The sequence below is a fragment of the Gloeophyllum trabeum genome (genome assembly GCF_000344685.1).
Source record: "Gloeophyllum trabeum ATCC 11539 unplaced genomic scaffold GLOTRscaffold_00001, whole genome shotgun sequence".
Classification (NCBI taxonomy): Eukaryota; Fungi; Basidiomycota; class Agaricomycetes; order Gloeophyllales; family Gloeophyllaceae; genus Gloeophyllum; species Gloeophyllum trabeum.
The window spans coordinates 160,247-177,805 of record NW_006920410.1 but is presented as its reverse complement, the minus strand read 5'-3'; the positions used below and the strand labels follow the sequence as shown (position 1 = coordinate 177,805).

Below are 17,559 nucleotides of genomic sequence, written 5' to 3'. Positions count from 1 at the left end.
GGGCACTTAGCTTGAGTGCCTTGGGCACCTCCAGCCAGTGTCTTGGGCGAGGGTGTGGAGGCCCCGTGAATACCTAGGTATAACATCAGCCCTCGCCAGCTCAGTTGTGTCGAGATGAGTCATGCACCTACTCCCGTGCAGGTGATTAAATGATGCTCGCCAAACGGCTCAGACTATGATGGAGCAGGGATCCTGCCCAGGCACGTAAAATCCTCCCGGGTCATCGCTGCTTTGGCTGTTTGCGTCTATTATCTCAGCCGGCGCGCACGCTCGCCTGCGAGGCAGCAGGCTATGAAGGCGCCGAGTACGTCGGGGCGAAGCATAGCGGCGGAGATATACTCTCAGATCACATCCTTCATGACTTCGTCGAGTGCTCGCGCCTCACTTCGGGAGACTCGACTGCACGAAGAGTCACGATAAATCGGACTCCAGCCGGAGCGCGCAACAGTGCTATGGTGATGCTCTGTTGCTCTAGCAATATGAACCGGGAATGGACTTCCCCTCCCTACAAGTGGTTGTCACAGTGGTATATTGACATCTTTTTATGTCTTCAGATTGGTATCTCCTGCGCTTTCTGGCCTGGAAAACGAGGTTCCCGGGGAAGACCCTGATAAGATGCAGAAGGTGAGAGCAAACGACTAAGATGAAGCAATGGAAGGGTAACAGGCATTATTGTAATCCTGCTTCCTCGACCTGGCAGGGCCCTGGTCCGTAGACAGCAGATCAGACTGTGAGCATGCTCAATATACCGAATAGCTATAATATTAATCTAACGACTCTGAAGGATGGCATGAGGGTGAATTGTTTCCATCTTACATGCTTTGGGTATCATACTGACTTCCTGCCCACAGAATTATCAGGTGTTCAGTAGCACGAAGCAATTGGCCGGTGTATTGTCCACGTATCATATACCAGACCACATGCGCAGCCCAATTGTTTAGGCCAATAGTCTGCACCCATAGTACATTGTAACGTCCGATTTAAACTGGTCGACAGCGAGGCAGAGATTCTGCTTGCATAGGTGTGTACAGATATGTGGCTACGCACCTATTCCAGACTCGCAGAGGCCACCGGGGATAACGCACAATTGACAGACTTGTCCCTCCGACTCATAGGACGGATGATGCGTGAGCTCAGCTCACCAATAGGAAAATCCGAATTCATCTAAAATTTTCTGGCATGTCCGGCACGAGGACACCGATTCGAAGTATGAATTCTTCCATACCTATACTTACCCCCGTAAAGGAATGGAGGATATCCCGGCCGCTAGATACGCCTAACTGTGGCTCAGGGAAAGGTAGCTTTCCGGAAGGCCGACGAGTAACGAAAGAACTTCGCCTGGAGTACAAAAGGCGAGGATCGTGTCAAACCCAAGGCAGCAAACGACTCGAATGCAAGACCTTCAGCGCATCTCAAGCTTCATCACAGAAGAATGAGATATTTCTCAAGGTTTTCCTGGAGGGATTGGTCGACTACCCTCATTCCTGGATCCCTTCTGTCCATCGCCGCCACGCGAAGCACCAGGATCTCGTTCCATTCTGCGATAGTTCATTACGCATGCGCCGTCATGTGGCTCACCCTCTTCGTATATTTCGTCCACCTGTCAATCCAAATAACGGAGGTTGATAAAGACCGCGTCGACAAGCCGGACCGGCCTTTACCGTCCGGTTTGGTGACATTGGAGGGGGCGAGAGTGCGATAGGCAGCGATCCTCATTGGCTTCTCCATCATTGGGATACTCTATCCAGTGCTATTGCTGGAGACACTTTGCCGGGTCATTACGGTGGCCTTTCTGAATGGGACTTCCACAGGCAACCATTGGCTCGGGAGGAATTGCAACGAAATGACGACCGCGACGTGGGTACTCCTCAACGGTTGCTGGAAGATCCTCAGTAGCAAAGACCACAAGATGTATATGGCCAGCACGCCGTATATCCTGGCGTCATTTGTACTTGCGAATTCCAGCTCTTCACATACCGCTTCTGCACGGTCATCACGTCCATCATGATGAAACAATAGTGACCTGGGCATGCCTCTTGGTACGCACGGTGGACAACGCAGCAGTGCGGTGTTCGGATATACTCGTGGGCTCCGTCTTCTAGCACGGCCAAGATCTGGAAAACCTGTGAGCATAGGTAATTTTGTCAAGCCCGAACATTCATATGCATAATGCAATCAGTGCTTTTCAGATCGTGTCATTTATTGAGTGGTCCTGTCGGTCCCACGGTCTTACTTGCACTGACATCCAGCATTCTTCTGTAGATCGTTACGCGATGTATGGACGGCCATCAACCAGAGTTTAGCATATATAAAGAGCGCCGGTCGGGGCAGGGGTGTCTTGGGTGTCTATCTGATCGATCCACATGAACGTTCAAGTTTGCAAAGCCGTCTCGACCTTCATAGTGCGCGAATGCGCAATTTTTCTCGGCTTCTCCTGGAGGGACTGGTCTACAACAATCATCCCTGGATATATCATAGCAAATGCCGCCATACGCAGCACCACGATATCGCTCCAGTCAGCGGCCCTTCGTGCCATCTGCCTGGGCGCATGGGTCACAACCTATGTGTACCTGTTTGATCTGTCCAATCAAATAACAGGCGTAGATGAAGACCGCCTGAACAAGCCGGACAGACCCATACCTTCAGGACTGGTCACCATGGACGGGGCTAAAGCTCGATGGCTCGCCGTCCTCGTCATGTTCATGACTATAGGATCAGTGCACAGTCCGATCTTGCCAGAAACCCTTGTCTATGTCGTCGATATCGCATTTTTGAACTTGACATCAGCGGGAGACCATTGGTTGGGCAAGGATTGTGTTGGGATGGCAATAGGAACTTGGACGCTTCTTAGCGGCTGCTGGAAAATCATTGCACCTCTTAACCCGACCAACCTATCATATATCCTGACGGTAGCGTTGTGGACCGGACTTCTCTCGCCGATTCAAGACTTCCGTGATGTGAAAGGAGACGCGAAAGTTGGACGAAGAACGATGCCGCTGGTGTACGGGGAAACTACGAGCAGAACGGCGCTGGTGTTCGGTTTTATTCCGGCCGCCTTTCTCGTGTTGTACGTAGGGCAACTCGCAGAGGTCGCGCCTACACCCCTAGCATCAGCCCACGCGTACCTGGGATATCGGATGTTAAAACAAAATGGGCCCCTCCATGATCATAAGACGTACATGGTCAGTGAACGACGTCGTTTGGGATTTTCGTGAAAGCGTCCCTGCTTACCGCTGTATAAACAGCTCCTCACGTACCTTTTCTGCGCAGTCATCGCGTCCATCATAATGAAACAGCAATAAATCTCGCCTGCACTGCCACGTGCGTTTGTATTACGTTCGAGCTCCGCGCTTTCTCATGTCATCGTTTTATGATTACCTCCAGAAATGCTCGACGTTGCATCGAACCTGCTGCGTACGAGAATCAGTCCCAATAAGATTACATTACTGCGGCAATAGTATCGTGGGGATGCCACAATAAACGATTCCGCTATATTAGTCCACAACAAAACAGAGATGCACATAGTACATAAGAAGAGATCAGAACATGCCTTCACTCCTGGGAACGGCGACTGGCGGGGGCCTATGTCCTGAGGAACTCCCAGGGCGGTCTCTCGACCTCGGCGGCGGCGCCGGACTACCCCTCAACGACCTCGGAGGGCGTTCCCGCAGCGGGCCAGGAGAACTTGGCGTCGATCCAGGCGCACTAGGCGCGGGTGAACGCATGCGGGGAGGAATGGGCGTGGGGGCGGCCAACGGCGCAGGTAGAGGGGGGGCAGGCGACTGCCCTCGTGGAGGAGTATTCTGCGGCGACCGGCCTGCGACAGGCGTTGTGGCGGGCGTCCGAGTGGGTTCAGGGACCTTGACCGCGACGTGCGGGCGGAACGCGGGTGGAGTTTGCTTGTTAGGCTTCTCGGCGAGAAGCTCGTCGAGGAGGTAGCGGAAGTCTAAGCCAAACTCTTCAAGTAGCTGGGAGTATATGAGTTCAGCCATTCCCGTAGACACGCGAACATGGGGCATACCTTCCTGCTCTGAGAACGAGTGATGTATATCGTATCCTCGATAAGGTTCGGGTCAGCGTCTGAGGTATACACCTGCTTCCTAAATATCTCCGCATAATTCTCCAGCTGCTTCTTCGCCCAGTCTACGAAGCCTAAGCACGCAAGTAAGGCAAAGCAGTCCGCGCATAAGAAAGACACGTACAACTGGCGACTTCGTTCTCCTTGAAGCTCGCCAGGAACCAGTCCGCCGTGTGCTTGATCCCAGTAAAAATGACAATGGCGAGCTCATTGACATAAACGCCGACGTGCCCTTCGAGCCGGATAGTACGGATCTTCTTCCGGATGGCTTCGCCCCGGGCTGCCAGGAATGTCGTACGCGCTGCCGCCCCCGCGTGAAGGCGGTTGAGGAGGGAGATAAGGTGCACGACGGTCGATTTGCGCAATGAACAGGATGAGAGAGCGTACAAAAGGTTGGCAGTGAGGGCAGCGGTGAGGGGAGGCAGCTTCGTGGAGAGGGTGGCGGTTGTTGGTAGCTTAGCCTCGCCTACAAGGATATGCCAAAAAGTGGTCAGTTCGTCCGTTGCAAACTGAATTTAAGGGCGAACCTTGTTCGACTAGTTCTACGGCACGATCCCATTCACGCAGAGCGATCGCGACGGTGAGTTCATCTGTGAACTCCCCAACCCACCGCGCGTCCTTCTCCACTTTCTCCTTCGCACTCGGACCCATACCTGCGGCCTGCGCGAGATCTGCCATCCAATCGGGCATTGGAGGCACCTTATCCAACCCTACTTGTAACTAAGGCGCACGTCATGGAATCCGCTGGAAGTGGAAAGCGCGTATACCACTCACGTCACCGCCAGCCCAAAGACTCTTCCGCCGCTCGTGCTCGCCTTCTCTCTCTTTCTGCTTCTTCGCCTGGAATTCCTCCGCGGCTTGACGGAAATGCGAAATGAGAGACTTCTTGTCAGCCGGGGTCTCCGTCCTGTAGACGTGGGTCTCGCGCCCATGCCGAATCTTGAACACGTTCGTCATAGCTGTGCGAAATGTTATACGTTAAAATCAGCCAAATTTGGTCAACTGGGGACACTCACTTGGGGTATCTTTCGTATCGAGTACCAGCATGTCCCCTAGCGGCCAACAACGCTCTGCCACGAGCTTACCACCCGCGCCCTCTTCCCCCCTCTTCCGCCGTCGCCGCGCAACCAGTACGGCGTCGTCGAGCACCACGAACTTGACGATGCGCTCAACCTTGTACGTCGCGGCGTTGAGCGCGTAGATCCCGTCCATCTCGGTGATGACGTGCCGCCCGGGCGTCGTCGGCACGAACTTGGTAGAACCTTCGATTTGCGCGTGCAGGGTTTGCATCTGGTTCGCGTAGAGGATGCGCAGGTCCGCGACGGACGACCGGACGTTGCGGCGGCGCTCTAGGTGAAGCATTAGTTAGCGGGAGCGATAAAGGTCGGAGTGAACTGACCAGCGGCAGAGGCAGATTCGTCGATGTGGAGCAAGGAGGGCATGCTCTTCCACTCGGATAGGCTCTCCTTCAGCTCGAGCATTTCATTCTCGAGCACGCTAATCTCCTTCGAAACGAGCACGAACTCTGCGTAGCTTAGCCGTAACTTAGTTGACCACTATGACCAGATTCATATATTATGCGTACTTCTTGAAGACGTTCTTCTGCAAGTCCGCGGCGACGTCGTCTTTGGCGGAACGTAGCGAAGACTGCAGGGACTTGAGCTCCGCCTCGGTAGAGTTGGCTAGTTTTAGCTTGAGATCTGTATTGCCCATAATCAGCAACAGAACGGCCAGACAATCATAAGACGTACAGGCGTCAGGATCGAAGTCCTCCGAGTCCAGCAGCTTCATCTCCGCCGCCTTTGAATCGCCCCTCGGCTGCGCTCGCTCCCTCTCCGCCCCATCGAAGTCGTCCCGCTGGCTGCGGGTAGCGGTGACACCAATCGGCAGCGATGGAACCGCGGGTACGTTCGTCGCGTCTGTCGGTGCAGAGATGTCCGCATATCGCATGGACATACGCTTCTTGATCTTGTCATCGACCCGGGACTTCCGTGCATCTTTAGAGGGGGCACCATTGGGTTTTGTAGGCCTCGTCGACGGCTGGCGTTTCGCCTGCCGACCGTTGGATGGCTTGCGCACAGAGCGGAGAGACTGCATGGCAGACCAACTGTAAGGAGGGCAGCAGCTGGGACCCTGGGCAATAACATACTTATATCAATGGAGATTCTGCTAAGAAATGGTATAGTATACCTGCTGAATCTATATGAAAGAGCAGTTGAAGAAACGTCGCGTTCAAGTCTAGCACTAGTGCTGGGACGTCCGTTCCTGTATCATAACAGGTTCATGATTAATGTTGTAATAGTAGGTAGGGTCGCGACTACAAATGAATTTCCCACGATCAACTAAGGTCTAAGGCGATGTGCTACTTACAATGTTACCGTATTATTTCTTTGGTCTCTCCCGCTCATCATATCGTCCAAGAGTCTCGGTTTGTTGGGATCCAGGGCAAAGTAAACTAGCGGGAGGCATGCCTCCTCGACGTCCCACAGCGTTCGAAATCTCCTTTCCTGAAGAAGCTGTCCGAACGCGAGCTCAAGGGTCAGGAGGTAAAGATGAGCTTAAGCTGGAGGGTCCTGTGTTCGATTACATATCTGATGATACACTAGTTGTCGACAACCAGAAACGTCCCACAGAGGTCCCGGTTGGTTCACTACGCGTGAGTTGTTACGTTTCTTTTCCCGTAGGTTCGAACGTTTCACGGCGTCCACTCGTGAAGGATGAGAAACGGCCAAGGCGTCAGTCCGATGTAGCTCGGCATTACAATCCAGCCCCCGACGATGTTCCGGAGAGTGAGGATATTGTCCTGGAGGGTGAGGATTTTGAGGAAGACGACAACGCGAAACCTGTCCGGTTATTAGTGGACTTTGTAATATTCGATTCCAAACACGACAGAATAACATGTCCGCCCGATGTACCGGATTGTGACGCTCGGGGACATATAGAGCGGAAGCTGGAAGCTGTTGGGCTCGCATCAGCCGCCTTCGTCAACGAGCAAGACGAAGATGAAGTCGACGATGCCGGGGTCCGTCTCCACCTGCCCGACATCCTGGGCTACACCCTCGATTACACGAAATTCAGCGAGTAAGCTGGTCCCTGCAGTCCGTATATCTCTTCTAACATGTTCCGAAAGTCCTCTATACATGGAGACCCCTCACGCATGGTACATACTCGATTCCCCCTCGCACCTCTATAGGCCAATTTGGGACCAGTTCATTCGCCCGCACCGCATTGCCCAGTTCGTCTTATCCAGTGCACTGATCGAACCACGCCAGGACCCTGCCGCATTCCTCGAGTACTTTACGATGGCCTGGGACGACATTCTCGAGCGGCCCTACGCAGAATCCGACATACAATCCGCCATCCCCGTCATCAAAGCTGCGATCAGTAAGAGCAAAGAGAGCAAGGCGCTCATGGGCAGCACGGTCGTCTGCTCCCTGTTGAATATCCATGCGCCCGACGCTCTCTACGCGCCAGCTGAGCAGAGCCAGCCGCGCTGGTCGGGGAGCCTCGACCTTGCAGTCCTGCAGCCACGGAACCAGAATCCCACACACGTTACGCCCCTCATAGCCTCCCTCGCCTCCGGGCTATTCCGCGAGCGCCTCGTCGTCGTGGGCCCGCCCCCGCCTCGGAAAGACCGAGAGACTATCCGGCGGGAGAGGGCCCAGGAGGACGAGGCGAAGCAGCGGATGCTTTTCTTGCTCTCAAGGCTTAGACAACCAAGGAGAGTGGTGCGGCTTGTGAAGAATCGGGTCTCTAGACCTGTAGTGCTGAACCAACCGGTTCTGCGTGTCGACGATATTGAGTACTCGGTAAGTGATGTTGTAATTTCCCGGTGGACGTGTACGGACGGGTAAGAGTAGATAGGAGACACTATTATAGTCCCAATGAGGCAGGAAGGCTCTAATCCCCCCCACAAGTTCCCGACCTGTGAAGCCGAAGTCCCTGCCTCCGCCAGGATGACAGATTACTTCTGGTATGCAATCTCTCATTGGTGGACACATGCGCGAGTCTTCCCTGGTACTTACCGTTCTTGTTACCTAAGGTTTGCCGTGCTTGTGCACGTCTATGAGGACAGGGACCAAATTCATGTCCGGTGGTTCCACCACAGCTCGAAAACGCTCATGGTGGAAATCGCGGATCCTCAAGAAATATTCTTGACGGATATATGCGATGACATCCCGCTCAGTATCATTGCGGGGAAAGCCACTGTCCATTATGTATCTAGAGACGAGCAAGGATTGAAATCGAAGCCAGATATCGGATTCCAAGAGTTGTTCTACAAGCAAGTGCTACAGTCAATTGACCGTTCTTTGTCTCGGTGATTCTGATACTTCTCAAGGCTTATGTATAGGGCAGCGGAGGGATGCTTCCGGGAAATCCAACCTTCCGAAATGCCCATCCCTCCTGGGTCGCGGAACCCACTCAGCGACTGCGCGGGCTGTCTCGTTGAGCAGGAGGAGAGCGAGCACCTTTCTTGGGCCAGGATTGACTGCGGCATACGGTATATCAGTACTGATTTCCATATTGCTGACTTCGTACTACTTCGGAACATTGATGGCCCTGCACACATCGGGCAAATCATGAAAATTGTGGTACCCCCCAGTAGTGGATTGAGGAGGGGTCATCAGCCAATGCTCAAGATTCGGATGCTCGGACGAGTCGGAGATATTATGCATAAGGCTCCTGCCGAGCTTAACCTGGTCAAGGATGAGGTATGTGGAATCAATAATCACTTTGACTTTCATGTGAAACCTTGTACTCTGACAACTTAGCGACATCTATTCTTCACCGGCGAAGTGCGAGACTTCCCCATGAGCAGTTTGATCGGTGTTTGCTTCGTTGAACACATAGGATGCATCCCCGATCGCGCTCTGTGGCTCTCAATGTCTCACAAGCATTTCTATGTCCAATACACCTCTCCTACCCTGGAGGTTGTATCGTGGTCTGATGAGGTTGTCAAGCTCCGACCTAAGGAGGTTGAAATATGCACACCATGTTATGATGCCGAGGTGGATCGCGTGAAGGCGATGAAGGCGATGCTAGACGAACTCGCAGAGAGTCCGCTGCGCGTGTTGGATCCATTTGCAGGTGTCGGGGCTTTTGCACTAGGTCTCGAGGAGTCAGGATGCATGAAGCTGACACATGCTGTGGAGATCTCACCTAGCGCCGCCAAGACTCTGAAGTGAGTATCACTGACTTGACATTTTTTGGATACTTATGTGACTCCTATATTGAGGCGTAACTCCCCTGATACAACCGTATACAACCAGTGTGCTAACAAAATGCTGCAATGGGCGATTAAGCGGCATGCGGGACATCAAGTTGACCGGCCAAAGTCTATTGGAGAGGTCCGACCTCTCCCAAACCCTCCGACCCCAGAAGACATAGACGTTATAGTCGCTGGTTTCCCATGGTAAGCACCCCATTCAGCATGTGGGGTAACGCACTGAGTACAAGGACGATCCTAAGTCAACCGCACTCGCGATTGAACATGTTTCAGCGAGCTGATGATCGGAAGAGCAATCTGATACTCAACTTGCTGTCCTGGATTGACTTCATCAGACCGAAGTTCTGTTTCTTTGAGAACGTCCGTGGGTTCCTCAGTTTTAATCTCATGTCATATCAAGAGTCGAGGTACACGGTAAAGGGTGGGATAGAGATGGGCGGACTGAAGTTCCTTGTAAGAGCATTACTCGCCATGAAGTATATGTGAATACTTTCCCCCTCTAATAGATGCTCATTCATCGCTCTCTCTAGCTATCAACTACGCTTCGCCCTCCTCCAAGCCGGCCACTATGGCGCACCACAAACACGGGTGCGCTTCTTCATCATTGCCGCTCGCCGTGATCAAACACTATCATCCTTCCCTCAACCGACACACGATTTCCCACCATCCGACAATCTGGATATCAAAGGACCCAGTGGGGAAGTGTTCCAACAGATTCGGATCACTAGAGGGACAGCACCGCACCGCGCTGTGACTGTCAATGGTATGTCAATCTCGAATCATGCAACGTTTTCTCCTCACGATCTTGCATGGTATCTCTAAGATGCGATCAACGATTTACCTCGCTTCGACTGGTACGTGTTGAACGGGCCTTTCCTTATTTTCCCGATCTTGTAAACTTTCACACAGGAAACATCCTGATGTCTCTCATGAACCGTTGAGTGTCCGCCGCCAAATCGCCGACCGCGCTCGCACGATTCCTCAGGTCCACGTCGATCTGTTGTTGCCGTATGCGGGATTAGAATTGAAAGGCCGCAATCTCAGGTATGAGTGTGAACCGAAGACGAGTTACCAGGTGTGGTGCCGGAACGGCAGGAGGGAAGTACGAGACCTGCAGCATATCACGAGAGTTCTGAAGCCCGTGGTTGTCGAGAGGTGTGTGTGATTACTCTATCCGGCGCGGATCCTGGCCTCCGAATACATGCGATCTCGCAGAGTAGTGAAAATACCTCTCAAGCCAAAGGCAGACTATCGAAGTAAGCGGTGTCATCATATAGTGCTAGTGCAGACGCCTTACTCATGAATTATGTGCAGGTCTACCACGCAACCTCCAGGAGTGGCTCACGGACAATCCATACTCTGCCACTGCCAGGAAAGGGTTCAGACCAGGTAAGTCCCTTCTACGACCGATTCATACATCAAGAGCAATTGAACACTCACACAACTCCGACCTGCAGGCTTGTACGGTCGTATAGATGGTGACAGCTTCTTTTCTACGACTGTGACAAATATGGAGCCTACCGCGAAGCAGAGCTGGGTGTTGCATCCTTATGTGCGTCATTAATTCTACGTAGCGTCTCCCTACTGAGCGTGGGTGCAGTGCAAGCGAACGGTGACAGTGCGGGAACTCGCCCGGTCTCAGGGCTTCCCTGACTGGTTCACGTTCTATGCCATTGGGGACAGCGTCAAGACTGTACGTGTCCGCTTCATTAGATGACAGCTCCCGCTCATAGGTATGACCGTGTAGATGCACCGGGAAATTGGGAACGCGGTGTCGTGGCATGTCTCTATGGCACTTGGAAGGCAATTGAGGGATGTCCTGTTCACGGAGTGGAAACCGAGGGAGACTGAAGACAATGGGATGTATGAAGATTGATTGGGTGCCTAGGTGCCTCACGGAACCCCTGCTCCTGTATTACCTGCCTACCTTTTGATCTATGTCGGATCGCTCAGCGCAAGGGTGTATGAATCAATGATAGGACTATGTTGGGTATACTATATGACAATCGACAAACCGTGTATCTAATATAATAATCCATCCTCCTCTACTACACCACGTACAATACTGAGACCCTTAGCCCCTGGGCGAACTGGGCGAACTAACCCCTGATCGGTGTTCCCCAATGTCGATCTCCCCGTCAACCTCGCAATGGATCGTCTTCTCTACGTTTATCTGGAGCTGCAGTATTCGACGGTCATCAATACGCCGCGTCGCATCCAGAGCAGATAGATAGGGACGAACCTTGGTGGCGGTCGTCTCGAGCGGATTGATATCATTATTATTCTACCATCACTCTGAGTATATCGGGAGTGTAAGTATAGAATTGTGGTAAGACGTACCATCGTGAACCGGTTCGTGCCGTTCATCCGGCTGGGGAAGATGATAGGTAGCGGGTGACCCCTCTCCGAGGAGTGCTGCGAGCGCTCGCGCAGGGTGTCCCGGGTATTAAGTCTGTGGACACGGAGATTAGCGGGGCGTTGTGCACAGCTCTGCGCACCCACGTTGCAAGGAAGGAGTTGGCGTAGACTGTGTGCGCGGGGCGTTAGTCCCGCAACTGAGGGATGGGGAAGAAGAAGAAGACCACGTACGTTTGCTTATTGCGAAGTGGAACCCGAGGTAGACGAGGTTGGTCGGCATCACGAGCCACTGCAGAGAAAGAGACGAAGGTTGTAAGGGATGCGTGTATATCATGAAGCAGCTTGAGAAGACGCACGCAGATCAAGGAGACAATGGTAGAGACACTTCGCATGAGCAAAACGATTATAAGTTTGAGCAAACGTTGAGGAACAGATGGAACAAGACGCACCACGTCAAGCTACCGTTGTTGATGGTGTACAACATGATCGTATCAATCACTTGGTCCATGCTGTCCACCCATTTATGAATAAGCGCCGTGGCCAGCAAAAAGCAGCAACGGGGACGTACTCGCTGAACCCTGTACGGCTCGTCTGGAGGTAATGACACAGCGAGAGGGTTACCAGGACATCCACAACGACGGAAGTCACCAGGCCAAGGGTGAACACCCACTGTGTAGGACAGGACACGTTTAGTTGCGTGATGTAGAACGAAGATGGTGTGAGTATAGGAGTGTGCACGCACTTGGTACGACTCGCGGAAGGCAGAGAACGTGCCCGACTTGATCCTGTATGACTCGTCAATGTGCGTGGGGAATCAGGTCAGAGATGGCGACGAACATGAGAGCGGTAGTCGCTAATGACAGTGCAAAGGGATATTAGCAGAATTACGACGATAATTCCATGAACTAATCCTACCGGTCGCAGAAACTGCGGACCCAAAGTGAGCTCGGGACGGGCTGGGAACGAGAGCGCAAGCTTACCGAGACGGAGAAAAGCCAGTCCAAACTGAAGACGAAGCGAAACATTGTTTGAGATACAGGAAGCGCGTGTACGAGTATCAAGCACCGGAACGTACCATAGGGAACGACACCACCCAATTATTTTTGCTCACTGTTCGGGACACTGAGACATGAGTATACCGCATGCATACAAGGTAACAATATCTCACTCACGGACAAGCACGCGGCGCGTGAAGAAGCTGGCATACAGCTTTCAATAAATGGGCTCAATAGGGTCGCACGCTACCGCTTACCATTGTACAACGAACGTCACCATCGCCTGTGCACGATAGTTCGTAAATAGAGGTACATAAGACAATTCAGTCTGAGTCCGGGACGTACGGTCGTCAGAATTGTAAGCTGCACCAATTGTTAGTAGGCTGTCTGGATCGTGAGCGAGCTACGCACCGCACATGCCCTAGAAGCCTGTCAGAAGCGTTCATACCGATGTATATCCGAGCGTACGTACATGGGTATACGGTCCAACACCGAGTCATCACCCCAGCTTACTATGAGATACGTCCAGTCCGTCGCGCATACAAGGGCGGAGTGCAGGAGGTCCAGGAACCTGTGGGTCATTAGACTTCAGCTGGCACTCTCTCGCACTGAGACGCCTACCAAACCAATCCGACCTGAGACACAGATCCACTTAGCTCGCGTGTCTGCGAATAATAAAATAGACGCGTACCGCGGCTCGTATTCGACCGTAATCATTCTTGAATGTCCGGAGGTAGATGAACGCTTGCATATTCACAATCCCTGACAATCTGCACGATCATTTGCGGGCCCGTAAATCGCAGTGATTCGGACAGGCCGTAGTGTAATTCCACCCACCCGAGTGCAATCAAGCCGCCCAAGAGGAGCGGCCCAAGCCGCTGGGCGACGATGGCGGCGGGCCCGGACATGTCGGCAGTCCTGCCACTGGCGCGTGCAGCTTCCCCAGTATGAAACCACCACACACGTTCTCCCACAGGGTCGATGTCGAACGCGAACGCGAAAAGCAAGCCTGGTTGCCCGCGTCATACCTGGGGCAGGCTGTTTTAACCCGGCCCCCTCATCCGCCACCCACAGCTTGGAAGAATGTTTGTAAGATCGTGAGGACAACGATCCAGATCGATATCGGCCATAAGGTTAGGGCAACGGCTCTGGCCAAGAGGGGTAAAACGCCTCCTGACGTGCCACAGCCAGCGTCAATTGGCGGCGGGAAAACTGTCTCCTTGCCACAACGAGATCGCTATTGCGTTCCCTTTTGATCTAGGCAATTCCTAGCAATGACGCTGCACGCCAAGGGCCTGCCATTGGCATAAAAAAGTCTAAGCAAGTAAGTTTGACTCGAGAGCCACAACATTCACCGTCAGTAGAATACTGAATCGAACTCGCAGGAAGAGCGCAATGCTTCTCGCTTAGGCCCCTATTCCCGCCTCACCTTAAGCAACGCTTAAATCAAGAACATTGTACCGAGATCCTGAAGAGCGGAAGAACGAAGACGTCCTCCACGGACTGATTTGCCGACCTAAAAATAGCTTTCGTATCATAGAACAACGGCCTCGGACGACGCGGATTGGACGCGGAAAGCATTTGTCCTGCCAGCCTGGAGGCCCTGGTTACCTGCCTGCAGTCCAATCCCGCGCCAGGAGCACCGACCAATCAATAATCAATACATTTCGAGGGCGATATCCAAGAAAATCAGAATCCTAGTCAGAATACATCCAGCAGCTGCACGATTCACCAAATCCCAGAACAAATCCACCTCCACTCACGCTACCTAGTATCCTTGTCTGCTCTACTCCTCAAGCCACTTCGTAACCGCAACATCATCACCAACACACACCACCCCGTCCCCACGAGGCACGCCATTGCACCCAAAGCAGGGTGACCGCATATTCTCCGGATCGAGCCCGGTCCGGAACTTCATCAGCACCTTGAACGGGACGGCCTTGTCGCGGGTGCCGTCCTCGGGGTCGACGTTTGGCAGCTGCCACCGTTTTCAGCACCACGTAACCTACAGATAAGGACACATACTAAGCACCGCGGACATTTTGCCACAAGGCTAATTGGGGCCGCTGTCGGGTTCTGGTTCGCCTTGGATGGGAGGAGGCTGATTTCCTGCAGGGCGTCTTCGATGAAGGGCACCCCCGAGCCTTTGAGAACGATGTTAGGGCGGAACCTGTCATCGTTGACAGAATCAGCGTAAACACAGACAGGACGGTGAAAGAAGACCAGAAGGCAGATAAGCGGGGCAAGCCAAATGCGGGGCAGAGAAGAGGGGAAGTGCGGGGGTCCGACTCGAGCGGATGGAAACCGCTACACGCTGACATTCGCACAAACAGCATCTTCCCCCGCCACCCCCGGTCCCTTCCACCGCTCCCAAGTCAAATCCGCTGCTAACACGATATCGTGCGCAACTCACCTCTCCACCCCGACCTTCCCCTCCCGCCACTTCTCCCCCACGCCCATCTTCACCCCCTCCTCCTTCCCCGCCCACTCCCCGATCACCTTCCCCACCTCCTCCAGCCCCTCCTCGCTCACCAGCAGCAGCGGGTACCCGTCCTGGTACCGCACCGTTGCCTGCAGCGCGGGGAACGCGCGCGTGGGGTCGCACGCGCGCGGCGCGGGGCCCTTGTACACGAGCTGCACGCGGCGCTTCGTGTACGCGGAGAGTACGTCGGACGCGGGCGCGGGGACGAGGCAGCCGTCGGTCGTGTGCGACCAGATTTTGAGGCCGTGTAGGCTGCGTGCAGGCCTCGGTGAGTGCATGGCGGTGGGGGAGGGAGGGGGCAGTGCTTACACCGCCCAGCGCTCGAGCATGTCCGGGCTTGGGTTCAGCGGGGTGGAGAAGGCGGCGCAGTCGGAGGAGGGCGGGAAGGATATCGTGAGCGAGCCGCCGTCTGGCGAGGACGGGTCGGGCTCGATCGTCGGTGTGATCAGCACCATCTGCGCGTGTACGTGATTGGTCTGCTCGTAAGGACAGGAGCGCGGGGGCACGTACCTCGGGGATGTCACGCGCGGTGAGCACTTTGCGCGTCTCGGCGTCGATGATGGCCCATTTCCTGTCGTACTACGAGGAATTTTCCAGTCCGAGTCAGACTGTGGTAGGGGAGGAGAATGAGTGTATATCCCAGCTTACCTCGAGCCCTTCGGAGGTGAATCTGGCTTGCTGTACCGACGTTCCGCGACAGCTCTGGCAAGGTTTGTAGGGAAGGTTATTCCGGCGATCTCGTCTCGTAAAGCACAGGACTGACCTTGATGGGGTGTATGAACAACTGCGACACTTTCATCGGCCCGATCTCCTTCGTACCCTCCGCTGCGCCGTCAGAATCTGTGTTCTGCCCCGTCCATGAGGACGCATATTCTACTCTAGTAGATTCCGACAGTTGGTTGAGATTCACGGACGGCGGTAAGATGGACTAGACAGATACTGACAGGCTCGACAACATCGTGGTTGAAGGGAACGATGCAGTGCGATTTCTTCAGGGGAACCAATCTGTCCGAGAGATAGGATATCGTCCGAAAAGCGTATCGTCGGCGTAGGCGCTTTGGGGCGCATGGCGGGACGAAACTGCACTGCTAGCGCCCGCGGAACAAGCACGCTGAAGTTGTTATGACAAGTGAGAAAGAGCAGAAAATTCAGCAGCTGCAGACTCGATGCATGTGCATGAAGTTCAAGAAAGTTTGATCAAGATACTGACATGGCACAGAATCATTACACGGCTTTGATACAAAACATAATAATACAATATCCTCCCTCTTGTTCTCCATCCCAGCACACCCTCACCCCGTCCTCAGAATCAAATGCACCCCGCTGTCCGTCTCGACCACGTCGCTCATTCCGCCAACGGGCAGCGCAAACGTCGCGTCCTCGAACGGCTTCTGCATCTGCCCGCGGCCGAACCAGCCCAGGTCCCCGCCGTTGCGCGCAGAGTTGCAGTCCGAGTACTTGCCCGCGAGCTCCGCGAACGTCTCCGGGGAGCCGTTGATCTCCCTCTGGTACCCGCGCAGAATCTCGATCGCCTGTTCCTTCGAGCGGGTGATGTTTTGCTGTGGGTGTGGGTCGGGGCAACGTAAGTGACACATGAGGGGGACAACGAGCTAGGTAGCACAACGCACCTCGCGCCAGCTCGACGGCCGCCTGCTCCCAGAGTGCTTCACGAGCAGATGGCTCGCACGCACCTGCCCGGGGGCGCCCCCGCCAGCGGCAGCCGCGCCCGAGAGGTACTTCGCCCCGGGCAGCGACTTGACCTGATCGTCCGTGAGCTCCGCGGGTCGCTCCCAGCTCGATTGGTTGTTCTTCGCGTTGTAGAAGTAGGGAACGCCGCGCGAGTTAGACATGCGGATCTCCCAGCCTGTCTCAGCCTGCAGGTATCATTGTTTATTGAGATCGAGAGATAGGTTAAGAGAAATGGGAGCGTACCATATTTCCCATCGAGGGTGTGGTAGACTCGATAAGGCTGTAGGAAAGCGGACTGCGGGAAGAGCGTTTGGATTTGCGCCATCTAACGGCAGGAAGAGGCCCACGTGCGTCAGTCGATCCAGAACATTTGCCTTTTCCGTCCATTGTCAATGTCTGAAGTTTGGTGCCACTCCCAGGCTCCTAGAACCATCCGTCTCCGCGTCCTCGATCCTCTCTGCTAGGGCATATGTGAAGATATTATGTAATAGGGCTTATATAATGCAACTTATTTATAGATGTGTTTCCTAATTAAGACGACTAGTGAGGATGAGGACGCTCTGAGACGGCTGGCCCAACTCGTCGTCCGAGGTTTTACCGGAATTATGTAAGGCAGCTAAGCGACTAACGACGCGTCGGTTTATTGACGTTCGCCGACTGCCCGATTTGGATTTTCGAGCTGGCTTTGTCGTAGCACCTCAGCCGCCCTTCGAGCATGTCCTCTGCGTCG

The 17,559-nt window shown here is 53.9% G+C and overlaps 5 protein-coding genes across 5 annotated transcripts; 1 reads left to right on the top strand and 4 right to left on the bottom strand.

Annotated features, from left to right (window-relative positions):
- Positions 1-3,539: 3,539 nt before the first annotated feature.
- Positions 3,540-6,328, bottom strand: GLOTRDRAFT_67274 (uncharacterized protein; the record flags this gene model as incomplete). The annotated part of the gene is made up of 10 exons (XM_007862295.1): positions 6,269-6,328; positions 5,830-6,211; positions 5,664-5,778; positions 5,478-5,611; positions 5,095-5,427; positions 4,853-5,037; positions 4,606-4,798; positions 4,203-4,544; positions 4,022-4,152; positions 3,540-3,968 (listed from the first exon to the last, which is right to left on the bottom strand). The coding sequence occupies exons 2-10, from the start codon at positions 6,173-6,175 to the stop codon at positions 3,540-3,542; spliced, it is 2,208 nt and encodes a 735-aa protein (XP_007860486.1). The 5' UTR covers positions 6,176-6,211; positions 6,269-6,328.
- Positions 6,329-6,686: 358 nt separating this feature from the next.
- On the top strand, positions 6,687-11,261 carry GLOTRDRAFT_67272 (S-adenosyl-L-methionine-dependent methyltransferase). The gene is made up of 17 exons (XM_007862294.1): positions 6,687-6,734; positions 6,795-7,159; positions 7,209-7,887; positions 7,939-8,051; positions 8,121-8,348; positions 8,418-8,790; positions 8,851-9,260; positions 9,315-9,491; positions 9,548-9,781; positions 9,836-10,068; positions 10,129-10,165; positions 10,248-10,462; positions 10,523-10,561; positions 10,620-10,694; positions 10,763-10,857; positions 10,906-10,998; positions 11,053-11,261. Exons 3-17 carry the CDS (start codon positions 7,219-7,221, stop codon positions 11,179-11,181), a joined length of 3,120 nt encoding a protein of 1,039 aa, XP_007860485.1. The 5' UTR covers positions 6,687-6,734; positions 6,795-7,159; positions 7,209-7,218; the 3' UTR covers positions 11,182-11,261.
- An 8-nt stretch (positions 11,262-11,269) lies between these two features.
- GLOTRDRAFT_118447 (uncharacterized protein) lies at positions 11,270-13,706 on the bottom strand. Its single transcript, XM_007862293.1, has 21 exons — positions 13,496-13,706; positions 13,350-13,428; positions 13,280-13,293; positions 13,131-13,229; positions 13,070-13,079; positions 13,004-13,021; positions 12,916-12,941; positions 12,836-12,861; positions 12,739-12,773; positions 12,644-12,668; positions 12,579-12,590; positions 12,501-12,516; positions 12,406-12,448; positions 12,232-12,332; positions 12,113-12,172; positions 12,020-12,047; positions 11,895-11,952; positions 11,808-11,832; positions 11,646-11,757; positions 11,548-11,589; positions 11,270-11,484 (listed from the first exon to the last, which is right to left on the bottom strand). The coding sequence occupies exons 1-21, from the start codon at positions 13,564-13,566 to the stop codon at positions 11,380-11,382; spliced, it is 1,005 nt and encodes a 334-aa protein (XP_007860484.1). The 5' UTR covers positions 13,567-13,706; the 3' UTR covers positions 11,270-11,379.
- Positions 13,707-14,444: 738 nt separating this feature from the next.
- GLOTRDRAFT_134762 (uncharacterized protein) lies at positions 14,445-16,151 on the bottom strand (the record flags this gene model as incomplete). The annotated part of the gene is made up of 8 exons (XM_007862292.1): positions 16,085-16,151; positions 15,904-16,018; positions 15,789-15,842; positions 15,651-15,719; positions 15,450-15,595; positions 15,072-15,392; positions 14,684-14,828; positions 14,445-14,636 (listed from the first exon to the last, which is right to left on the bottom strand). The coding sequence occupies exons 1-8, from the start codon at positions 16,096-16,098 to the stop codon at positions 14,445-14,447; spliced, it is 1,056 nt and encodes a 351-aa protein (XP_007860483.1). The 5' UTR covers positions 16,099-16,151.
- A 58-nt stretch (positions 16,152-16,209) lies between these two features.
- Positions 16,210-17,264, bottom strand: GLOTRDRAFT_97403 (rotamase-domain-containing protein). The gene is made up of 3 exons (XM_007862291.1): positions 17,073-17,264; positions 16,769-17,014; positions 16,210-16,699 (listed from the first exon to the last, which is right to left on the bottom strand). Exons 1-3 carry the CDS (start codon positions 17,073-17,075, stop codon positions 16,433-16,435), a joined length of 516 nt encoding a protein of 171 aa, XP_007860482.1. The 5' UTR covers positions 17,076-17,264; the 3' UTR covers positions 16,210-16,432.
- Between the last annotated feature and the right edge of the window lie 295 nt (positions 17,265-17,559).